At 43.7% G+C, this 12553-nt stretch overlaps 1 protein-coding gene across 7 annotated transcripts in view; it reads left to right on the top strand.

Moving 5' to 3' along the window:
- The window catches only part of LOC110509489 (spectrin alpha chain, non-erythrocytic 1), a 67749-nt gene that overhangs the window by 21223 nt on the left and 33973 nt on the right, over nt 1–12553 (top strand). For all 7 annotated transcript variants that reach the window (XM_036967741.1, XM_036967739.1, XM_036967742.1 and 4 more), the window contains exons 2-5: nt 10469–10708; nt 11031–11156; nt 11818–11958; nt 12204–12484. In XM_036967741.1, coding sequence (XP_036823636.1) covers nt 10472–10708; nt 11031–11156; nt 11818–11958; nt 12204–12484 — 785 coding nt within the window. In that variant the 5' untranslated portion in view covers nt 10469–10471. The remainder of the gene's footprint in view (nt 1–10468; nt 10709–11030; nt 11157–11817; nt 11959–12203; nt 12485–12553) is intronic.

Raw genomic sequence — 12553 nt, 5'->3', positions numbered from 1 at the left:
CACTTTACCCCTACCTACATGTACACTGCTGCTTCTCACTGTTTAATATCTATGCATAGTCACTTTACCCCTACCTACATGAACACTGCTGCTTCTCACTGTTTAATATCTATGCATAGTCACTTTACCCCTACCTACATGAACACTGCTGCTTCTCACTGTTTAATATCTATGCATAGTCACTTTACCCCTACCTACATGTACACTGCTGCTTCTCACTGTTTAATATATATGCATAGTCACTTTACCCCTACCTACATGAACACTGCTGCTTCTCACTGTTTATTATCTATGCATAGTCACTTTACCCCTACCTACATGAACACTGCTGCTTCTCACTGTTTATTATCTATGCATAGTCACTTTACCCCTACCTACATGTACACTGCTGCTACTCACTGTTTATTATCTATGCATAGTCACTTTACCCCTACCTACATGTACACTGCTGCTTCTCACTGTTTATTATCTATGCATAGTCACTTTACCCCTACCTACATGAACACTGCTGCTTCTCACTGTTTATTATCTATGCATAGTCACTTTACCCCTACCTACATGTACACTGCTGCTTCTCACTGTTTAATATCTATGCATAGTCACTTTACCCCTACCTACATGTACACTGCTGCTTCTCACTGTTTAATATCTATGCATAGTCACTTTACCCCTACCTACATGTACACTGCTGCTTCTCACTGTTTAATATCTATGCATAGTCACTTTACCCCTACCTACATGAACACTGCTGCTTCTCACTGTTTAATATCTATGCATAGTCACTTTACCCCTACCTACATGAACACTGCTGCTTCTCACTGTTTAATATCTATGCATAGTCACTTTACCCCTACCTACATGAACACTGCTGCTTCTCACTGTTTAATATCTATGCATAGTCACTTTACCCCTACCTACATGAACACTGCTGCTACTCACTGTTTAATATCTATGCATAGTCACTTTACCCCTACCTACATGTACACTGCTGCTTCTCACTGTTTATTATCTATGCATAGTCACTTTACCCCTACCTACATGTACACTGCTGCTTCTCACTGTTTAATATCTATGCATAGTCACTTTACCCCTACCTACATGTACACTGCTGCTACTCACTGTTTATTATCTATGCACAGTCACTTTACCCCTACCTACATGTACACTGCTGCTTCTCACTGTTTATTATCTATGCATAGTCACTTTACCCCTACCTACATGAACACTGCTGCTTCTCACTGTTTATTATCTATGCATAGTCACTTTACCCCTACCTACATGAACACTGCTGCTTCTCACTGTTTATTATCTATGCATAGTCACTTTACCCCTACCTACATGAACACTGCTGCTTCTCACTGTTTATTATCTATGCATAGTCACTTTACCCCTACCTACATGAACACTGCTGCTTCTCACTGTTTATTATCTATGCATAGTCACTTTACCCCTACCTACATGTACACTGCTGCTACTCACTGTTTAATATCTATGCATAGTCACTTTACCCCTACCTACATGAACACTGCTGCTTCTCACTGTTTAATATCTATGCATAGTCACTTTACCCCTACCTACATGAACACTGCTGCTTCTCACTGTTTAATATCTATGCATAGTCACTTTACCCCTACCTACATGTACACTGCTGCTTCTCACTGTTTATTATCTATGCATAGTCACTTTACCCCTACCTACATGAACACTGCTGCTTCTCACTGTTTATTATCTATGCATAGTCACTTTACCCCTACCTACATGAACACTGCTGCTTCTCACTGTTTAATATCTATGCATAGTCACTTTACCCCTACCTACATGTACACTGCTGCTTCTCACTGTTTAATATCTATGCATAGTCACTTTACCCCTACCTACATGAACACTGCTGCTACTCACTGTTTAATATCTATGCATAGTCACTTTACCCCTACCTACATGAACACTGCTGCTTCTCACTGTTTATTATCTATGCATAGTCACTTTACCCCTACCTACATGAACACTGCTGCTTCTCACTGTTTATTATCTATGCATAGTCACTTTACCCCTACCTACATGTACACTGCTGCTTCTCACTGTTTATTATCTATGCATAGTCACTTTACCCCTACCTACATGTACACTGCTGCTTCTCACTGTTTATTATCTATGCATAGTCACTTTACCCCTACCTACATGTACACTGCTGCTTCTCACTGTTTATTATCTATGCATAGTCACTTTACCCCTACCTACATGTACACTGCTGCTTCTCACTGTTTAATATCTATGCATAGTCACTTTACCCCTACCTACATGAACACTGCTGCTTCTCACTGTTTATTATCTATGCATAGTCACTTTACCCCTACCTACATGAACACTGCTGCTTCTCACTGTTTAATATCTATGCATAGTCACTTTACCCCTACCTACATGTACACTGCTGCTTCTCACTGTTTAATATCTATGCATAGTCACTTTACCCCTACCTACATGTACACTGCTGCTACTCACTGTTTAATATCTATGCATAGTCACTTTACCCCTACCTACATGTACACTGCTGCTACTCACTGTTTATTATCTATGCATAGTCACTTTACCCCTACCTACATGTACACTGCTGCTACTCACTGTTTATTATCTATGTATAGTCACTTTACCCCTACCTACATGTACACTGCTGCTTCTCACTGTTTAATATCTATGCATAGTCACTTTACCCCTACCTACATGAACACTGCTGCTACTCACTGTTTATTATCTATGCATAGTCACTTTACCCCTACCTACATGTACACTGCTGCTTCTCACTGTTTAATATCTATGCATAGTCACTTTATCCCTACCTACATGAACACTGCTGCTTCTCACTGTTTATTATCTATGCATAGTCACTTTACCCCTACCTACATGTACACTGCTGCTACTCACTGTTTAATATCTATGCATAGTCACTTTACCCCTACCTACATGAACACTGCTGCTTCTCACTGTTTATTATCTATGCATAGTCACTTTACCCCTACCTACATGAACACTGCTGCTTCTCACTGTTTAATATCTATGCATAGTCACTTTACCCCTACCTACATGTACACTGCTGCTTCTCACTGTTTAATATCTATGCATAGTCACTTTACCCCTACCTACATGTACACTGCTGCTTCTCACTGTTTAATATCTATGCATAGTCACTTTACCCCTACCTACATGAACACTGCTACTTCTCACTGTTTATTATCTATGCATAGTCACTTTACCCCTACCTACATGTACACTGCTGCTTCTCACTGTTTATTATCTATGCATAGTCACTTTACCCCTACCTACATGAACACTGCTGCTTCTCACTGTTTAATATCTATGCATAGTCACTTTACCCCTACCTACATGTACACTGCTGCTTCTCACTGTTTAATATCTATGCATAGTCACTTTACCCCTACCTACATGTACACTGCTGCTACTCACTGTTTAATATCTATGCATAGTCACTTTACCCCTACCTACATGAACACTGCTGCTTCTCACTGTTTATTATCTATGCACAGTCACTTTACCCCTACCTACATGAACAAATTACCTCGACTAACCTGTCCCCCTGCACATTGACTCGGTACCGGTACCCCCTGTATATAGCCTCGTTATTATTTTAACTTTAGTTCATTTAGTGAATATTTTCACTTTTCTTAACTGCATTGTTGGTTAAGGGCTTGTAAGCATTTCACTCTAAGGTCTACCTACACCTGTTGTATTTGGCGCATGTGACAAATAAAATTAGATTTGCATTGAAAAACACAGAAGTTGAATGCACCTCTGCTAAAATGACTGAAGGGGGGGACGTGAGGGAACGATGAGTCTTCTAGAGAACCTTGAAACAGCTAAGATTACATAACGCTTCAAGTGTGCCGGCCTGTGCTTGAGTACTGACATAATGTCTTTGTTTTTCAAAAGATGTCCTATGAACTTGGTACTGAAGTGGCAATTTAGCCAGCTACCAGGGTCAGTATTTAACCCATACATCTCACCTGCTATCAAGGCCTATAGTTAGCAAGACGATCCATCCTTCATGTGGTCTAGTACAGTGTGTTTAGTGGCCTCACCACAACAGGATGTGGGTCCACTACCTCAAGAAACAACCTCTGTATGTGTACAGTAGGCCAGTCCTAAACACTGTTAGGAGTTAACCACCATGGAGCGGTTTTTATTTTTATTGCTGCTTGCACTGTTTAGAAATCAGGTGGTTGGACTTTGACTGACCTATCGCCTTGCGGATGGAATTTGTGGTGTTTCTCAGTCTCCTCTTAACACTAAAATTGAATGTGCTTGTTGGAGAGAGAGCAAGGGTTACATAAACAGTGAGCTTCTAGGAAGTCTTCCGCTCTGCTGTTTAGTAGTGGTGTGTGTGTGTGTGTGTGTGTGTGTGTGTGTGTGTGTGTGTGTGTGGGAGGTGAAGGAGGGAAAGTGTCATAGAGAGGGAGGTGGTAGATGGAGGAGGTTGGTGTTATCTACCATTCACACCATTCGGAGTCGAGTGCTATCTGCTATTGCAGAAGCACTGTGCTAGAGGCCCTTCTGGCGGTCGAAGATACAACCTGTACAACCACAAGTTAATTAATGTAATTTGATAAATACTACCAAATGTATTTTGGTCTGTAATGTAGCCATTTACTTGACACTTGGAACTGCACACAGATTAAATTGACTTTTAAGCCACTCGTCAAAGAGGCCAAACTCTTTGCAGGTTGTGTGATTTCAAGTTTACACCAAAGCAGCAAATTTTACAGATGTTGTTGTCACTCCTTCTACAATAACTTTGGCGCATTGTGTCAAAGAGCAGCACAGTCTCTCCCAGGAGAGGCCGGTGCCCCAAAGACATATGTTCCAAAGACTGTTTTCTCATTGGTCCAGAGAGCTGTCCCCCAGCCCAGGTAGCAGACTAGTCAAGAAAGTGTGTGCATTTATACTCAGGCAGATATCAGAGCAGAACGTGTCTCGGTTAGCTAAATTCTGGGATGATTTAAGCCGTCGGTGAATTGGGACTGGTGTTAGGGGATGTGGGGGGGATATCAAATAGTCGGTTGCTTTTTGGGCCAATGTAGAGAGGCTAGTAATCAGCTTAGTCAGACAGCCTGACTCGTGTTGTTTTTCACAATCTAGTCCGTTATTTCTGCCATTTCTATCTCTATGTAGCTGTTTTTGTTTCGATGGCAGTGGCCATGTACTCCCAAGAGCTATTCAGAACACTCACCAGTTTCCTATGTTAGCGCTGGTGGTGTCTCCTCCGTGGGTTAGCTTAATGGTGTGAAGGATGGAGGTTGTTTTGGGAGAAATGGAATCAGGCCTGGTCTGTTGCGTGTTGAGGAGAGCCAGCCAGCCCAGAAGCCCCTTTGTGGACCAGACCAGGCAGTGTCTCCTGGATCTGCTGAATGGAATGCCACCATACTGCTGACACCACTAATCCTACTGTCAGATAGGGACCATTTCACTCTTTCACCTTCCATCTCTTTCTCATCCCTTTTTCTCTCTGTCTGAATGGAAAGCCACCATACTGCTGACACCACTAATCCTACTGTCAGATAGGGACCATTTCACTCTTTCACCTTCCATCTCTTTCTCATCCCTCTTTCTCTCAGTCTGAATGGGAGCTGTACTCTAACAGTGGGCCTCTCATCTGGTCTAGCAGTCCCCTGTCCCCATTTGACTGATTGACTGTCAGTGATATTTTGTTTCTGTCTCTCTGTGTGTGTTTCCCTTTGCTCATGGTGTTCACTGACAGATCAATGTTCTGTCCCTCCTTACTGAAAGTAATTAGGATTCACGTTTCACTGAATTCTGTTCATTTTCATCATATCACATTGTCTTATCCATGTCTGTTGTGAGACACCATGTCTGTATATTTAATTATGGAAGCACTTGAACAAGTTGGAAGTAAAATGGTTAAGACAATTTATTTTGACAATGTCTTAAGCCAGTGTATGAAAGCGGTATGAGATGGTCTGTTGGAACTGGGTGAGAGACTCATGCACACACATTCCTGACCTGAGATGAAGGGGCTGTGAGTTTTCTAGCTATGGTGTTCAGCTGGACTGGCCTCCCTCCACCATGGCCTGGTCAGGGTGTATCAGAGGTCACAGTGACCTGATAAGCCACAGTGTAGGTAACGCTGCCCTGAGAAAGACTCCAGATTTAGGGCTGGGGTGACATAGAGTTAATTTGAATTTACAGTACCAGTCAAAAGTTGAGACACCTACTCATTCAAGGGTTTTTCTTAAATAGTAAAAATGTGTACATTGTAGAATAATAGTGATGGAAATAACAAAAAAGTGTTAATCTGTTAGTGATCCCTTCGTGCGCCAATCCCTTTAGCGGGATTGATTTGACAACATCCAGTGAAATTGCAGAGCGCCAAATTCAAACTAAATCAATATTCAAGATTCATGAAAATACAAGTGTAATACATCAAAATAAAGCTTAACTTCTTGTTAATTCAGCCGCTGTGTCAAATTTCAAAAAGGCTTTACGGTGAAAGCAGACCATGCGATTATCTGAGGACAGCGCCCCGCATAAAAACACAAATAATTTTCAACCAGGCAGGTGGCGACACAAAAGTCAGAAATAACAATATAATAAATGCCTTACCTTTGAAGATCTTCAAAGGTAAGGCATTCCAAAATGTCCCAGACACATCACAAATGGTCCTTTCGTTTGATAATGTCCTTCTTTATATCCCCAAAATGTTCATTTTATTTGACGCGTTTGATTCAGAAATACACCGGTTCCAACTCGCCCAACATGACTACAAAGTATCTAAGTTACCTGTAAACTTGGTCCAAACATTTCAAACAATGTTCCTAATCCAACCTCGGGTATCCTAAAACAAAGATAATCGCTAAAATTTAAGATGGGATAAACTGTTTCCAATACCGGATAAAAACAACGTGAAGCGCGTTCCAGTTCACAGTCACCAAACAGTAGAGTCCACATGGAGTGACACTTACAAAGAACAGCCTCTTCATTTCTCAAAAGAAAAACATCTACCAATTACTAAAGACTGTTGACATCTAGTGGAAGCCATAGGAACTGCAACAGGTTCCTATTAAATAGGGCTTCCCATAGAAAACCATTGGGAAATACTATGACCTCCAATTTTTTTTTCTCCCCTGGATGGTTTGTGGAGTTTCGCCTGCCAAATCCGTTATGTTATACTCAGACATTATTTTAACAGTTTCAGAAACTTCAGAGTGTTTTCTATCCAAATCTACCAATAATATGCATATCCTAGCTTCTCGGCCTGAGTAACCGGATGCTTTTCATCCGGATGTGAAAATACTGCCCCCTATCCATTAGAAGTAAAAAAAATATATATATATTTGGTATTCTTCTAAGTAGCCACTCTTTGCCTTGATAACAGCTTTGAACACTCTTGGCATTCTCTCAACCAGCTTCATGACATAGTCACCTGAGATGCATTTCAATTAACAGGTGTGCCTTAAGTTAATTTGTGTATTTTTTTCCTTCTTAATGCGTTTGATTCAGTTGTGTTGTGACAAGGTAGGTTTGGTATACAGAAGATAGCCCTATTTGGTAAAAGACCAAGTCCATATTATGCGACAGTCCATCATTACTTTAAGATGCGAAGGTCAGACAATCCGGAAAATGTCAAGAACTTTGAAAGTTTCTTCAAGTGCAGTTGCAAAAACCATCAAACACTATGATGAAACTGGCTCTCATGAGGACCGCCACAGGAAAGGAAGACCCAGAGTTATTTCTGCTGCAGAGGATAACTTCATTAGAGTTGCCAGCCCAAATAAATGTTTCGCAGAGTTCAAGTAACATACACAACTCAACGTAAACTGTTCAGAGGAGACTGCATGAATCAGGCTTTCATGGTCGAATTTCTGCAAAGACGCCACTACTAAAGGACATCAATAAGAAGAAGAGACTTGCTTGGGCCAAGAAACACGAGCAATGGACATTAGACCAATGGAAATCTGTCCTTTTGGTCCAAATGTAAGATTTTCGGTTCCAACCGCCGTGTCTTTGTGAGACGCAGAGTAGGTGAACGGATTATCTCCGCATGTGTGGTTCCCACTGAAGCATGGAGGAGGTGTGGGGGTGCTTTGCTGGTCACACTGTCAGCGATTATTATTATTATTTTTTAATTCAAGGCACACTTAACCAGCATGGCTACCACAGCATTCTGTAGCGATACGCCATCCCGTCTGGTTTGGGCTTAGTCCCACTATCATTTATTTTTCAACAAGACATTGACCCAACACACCCCCAGGCTGTGTAAGGGCTATTTGACCAAGAAGGAGAGTGATGGAGTGCTGCATCAGATGGCATGGCCTCCACAATCACCTGACCTCAACCCAATTTGAGATGGGTTGAATGAGTTGAACCGCGGAGTGAAGGAATAGCAGATGCAAATGCTCAGCATGTGTGGGAACTTCTTCAAGACTGTTGGAAAAGCCTTCCAGGTGACTGTCATGAAGCTGGTTGAGAGAATGCCAAGAATGTGCAAAGCTGTCATCAAGTCAAAGGGTGGCTACTTTAAATAACTTTTTTTTTGTTTACTACATGATTCCATGTGTTATTTCATAGTTTTGATGTCTTCGCTATTATTCTACAATGTAGAAAATAGTTTTAAAAAATACCTTGAATGAGAAGGTGTGTCAACTTTTGACTGGTACTTTATAGTTTTGTGTGAAAATCTTAGTCGTTCTCATGGTTGGAGGCCTCACGTGCAAAATGTTGTCTATTTAAAATATTCAGTGATGGAAAATGGTCCAACTCGCCATTTTGAATGCAATGTAGATAATACAGTTCACTGTTACATCAGCCACAAAGGCCTAAATCGTTGGATGGTAATTCAGGAATTTGTGGTGTTACACACACACACACACACACACACACACACACACACACACACACACACACACTCCTTAAATAGGACCATATGTGTAGCCCACCCCCCACATTCTCATTCATGTGTGAGAGGAAGCATTTGGGGTATGCCTGCCTTGCAGCAACTGAGTAACAGCCACCCAGAGTGTGGTCCTCTAACAGCCCCTCTTTGCTATCCAGGCTGGGGGACAAGAATACAGGGTGGGTGACACTGACCCTGTCTGTTGACCTCACCCTACTCATCTCCCTACAGGCCTCCACTCTCCCCTGGTGTATGGTTGGATGGGTTGGGTTTGGGGTGTATAGGCAGGGTGTGAGGGCCACTGTGTGGGCTGACAGCAGCAGTCCTATTGTGCATGGGAGCCTGGTCTCTGTTTGTTCAGAGCTGTGTGGAATTTCTGCCTATTTCCCCTCCCCCCATGACATTCTTGTCGTCTTAGCTGCTTGAGAGGAGCTGGCTACTTCACTGGGGAGTTTTTGTTAATTCATAGCATAGTTAGCCTTGTCTGGTTCTCTTCCACAAAGTTACATGGTATATCCTCTAGATCCGTTCTTGTGTGGTGAGTAGCGATCCATAATGTGCTGCACTGTGTTCAATTGTCCCCAGGGAAAGAGAAAAGAATGAACTGCCCTGTGTAATATTTGGAACCCCTTTTGGAAGGTCTCCACATGTATTGTGTGTCTACGAGCTCTTGTGTTTTTAAAAGCCTAATGATGAAAGAAATCGGATGATGGGCAAGTAGAAATACTCAATGTGGGCCTCCTGAGTGGCGCAGTGCTAGCTGTGCCACTAGAGATCCTGGTTCGGGTCCAGGCTCTGTTGTAGCCGGCCGCGATCGGGAGACCCATGGGGCAGCGCACAATTGGCCCAGCGTCGTCCGGGTTAGGGGAGAGTTTGGCTGGCAGGGATGTTCCTGTCCCATCGCGCTCTAGTAACTCCTGTGGTGGCCCGGGCACAGTGCATGCTGACACGGTCGCCAGTGTTTCCTCCGACACGTTGGTGCGGCTGGCTTCCGGGTTAAGCGGGCATTGTGTCAAGAAGCAGGCTGGGTTGAGTTTCTGAGGACGCATGGCTTTCGACCTTCGCCTCTCCTGAGTCCGTGCGGGAGTTGCAGAGATGGGACAAGACTGTAACTACCAATTTGATACCACGAAATTGGGGTGAAAAAGGGGTAAATTAAAATAAGTAATACTCAATGTGATCATGCTAGCGTAACCATGGCAGTCTCAGTTGGACCATTTTTATTTTTGTTCTATTCAAAGAGATGGACAAATGGTAGCAGCCATCTTGTTCATACACTCATGCATTTGCCAGCAGCCATCTTAACATTCTCATCCACTCATCCCAATTGTAGGAACTATTAATGTTGACAACTAGAAAACAAAGGTTCCAGCTGAAACATTGTTGCAAATAGAAAGTAGTAATAATGATTGGCCTACAACGGAAATATAATTACTAGAACAGTCAAAGCCCATCAGTAATTCTATTTTCTATGGATAACAATGGGCTACTCCTGTAATATTATAAAACTTTCTAAATCCTAATTTACCCCTGTATTTCTGTCATCAGAGAATGGATACCAGTGGGGTGAAAGTGCTGGAGTCTGCCGATGACATCCAGGAGCGCCGGCAGCAGGTGTTGGATCGCTACCGGCGCTTCAAGGAGCTGTCGGGTGTGCGCAGGCAGAAGCTGGAGGACTCCTACCGTTTCCAGTTCTTCCGCCGCGATGCCGATGAGCTGGAGAAGTGGATCCAGGAGAAGCTGCAGATCGCCTCCGATGAGAACTACAAGGACCCCACCAACCTCCAGGTCAGTGCAGATGGATAGGAAGCCAGTTGAGGCTAATAAAATAAATGATGACTTGGGTGGAGCTGTAAGCAGGGCATAGAAAGTGAATACTGAAGTAAAGATCCTGATTTGATTGGCCTTTATGACGCACAAGCCACTTGTTGTGAATTTACTGGCTTTAAGGCTTGCCAGTGGCCATTCAAAACAAAAGAGCGTGCCCATAAAACCACACACACAGAATTATCAGTATGTCATAAAACCCTCTTTACTGTGACCCTTGGCCAGGTATGTCTGTCCTATCCACTAGTCTTTGTGCCACGCTAACATGCCTCCTCCCCCACAGGGCAAGCTCCAGAAACACCAGGCCTTCGAGGCGGAGGTGCAGGCCAACGCTGGAGCCATCATCAAGCTTGATGAGACTGGCAACCTCATGACCTCAGAGGGTCACTTTGCCTCTGAAACCATCCGCGTAAGACACACATACACACAGTCCGCTGAGCAATATGCTTAACCAAGATGGAACTACACAATTTACCCCTTTTAACCCAATCATGTCTGGTTCAGTCCTTCACGCCCTACCGGACTTTCCAGAGACCCATAGTTTCAATATGGCGGCGTATATAAAAGTAGGTGCTTGAGTGCTGTCGACCTCCTGGCTCTTCTGTTTCTCTCATTTTTAGGTTCCACTCCACTTCTGGCATATCCACTGTTCTGTTTGTTGTGTGGTTATGCCATATTTAAGAATACTTCATGAAAAGTGCATGATTTGTGTGACTAAAAGGAACATTTTGTTCCATTGATAAGCACTTATCTTGGTCTCAAACTACAACCTCAGCAAGTACTGGGCCCATATTCATAAAGCGTCTCGAGTAGGAGTGCTGATTTAGGATCAGTTTGAACTTTTGGATCATATTGAACAAGATCACTTTGACAGGGCGGCCTGATCCTAGGTCAGCACTCCTTCCGTGAGATGCGTTATGAATACAGGCCCTGATTTCCCATAATGAGTAAGGTTATATTGACAGAGGGGACCTGATCCTAGATCAGCACGCCTACTCTGAGAGGCTGATTATTGGTCTTGGATCAGCTTCCATTCCGTGGTGCAAATGGTCTCCCATTCTGTCCAACAGACTCGTCTGGAGGAGCTGCATCGTCTTTGGGACCTGCTGCTGCAGAAGACCAAGGAGAAAGGTGTTCGTCTGCTGCAGGCCCAGAAGCTGGTGCAGTACCTGCGCGAGTGTGAGGATGCCCTGGACTGGATTAGTGACAAGGTCAGTGTCTCAACCTGTAGTCACACACACACACACACACACACACACATATCTACTGGAGGCCATGGCCTAAACCATGTCTACAGGACCCTAATAGACAACATTGCCTTACCCTAAATCATGTCCAACAGGAGACCATTGTCATAGGACCTGAAAGACAACCTATCCTAAACATTAGCCTCCCTTAACCATGTGTACAGGATCCTGCTAGATAACCTATCCTAATCCAAAGCTGTGTTTAACAGGAGGCCATGGCCACCTCGGAGGAGCTGGGCCAGGACTTGGAGCATGTGGAGGTGCTCCAGAAGAAGTTTGAGGAGTTCCAGACGGACCTGGCGGCTCACGAGGAGCGTGTGAACGAGGTGAACCAGCTGGCGGGCAAGCTGAGCCAGGAGTCCCACCCCGAGGCGGAGCTCATCGTCCGCAAGCAGGAGGAGGTGAACGCCGCCTGGCAGAGGCTCAAGGGCCTGGCACAGCAGAGGCAGGGCAGGCTGTTCGGAGCCGCCGAGGTGCAGCGCTTCAACAGGTATGTCCAGGACGGACTGTATGTTTGGGTGTGAGTTTTTTGGAGTGTGGGTGTCTGTGATAGAGAAGC

The sequence above is a fragment of the Oncorhynchus mykiss genome, chromosome Y (assembly GCF_013265735.2).
Source record: "Oncorhynchus mykiss isolate Arlee chromosome Y, USDA_OmykA_1.1, whole genome shotgun sequence".
Taxonomy (NCBI): domain Eukaryota; kingdom Metazoa; phylum Chordata; class Actinopteri; order Salmoniformes; family Salmonidae; genus Oncorhynchus; species Oncorhynchus mykiss.
Note: the sequence above shows the minus strand (reverse complement) of the source record. Positions and strands in the feature narration are given on the sequence as shown.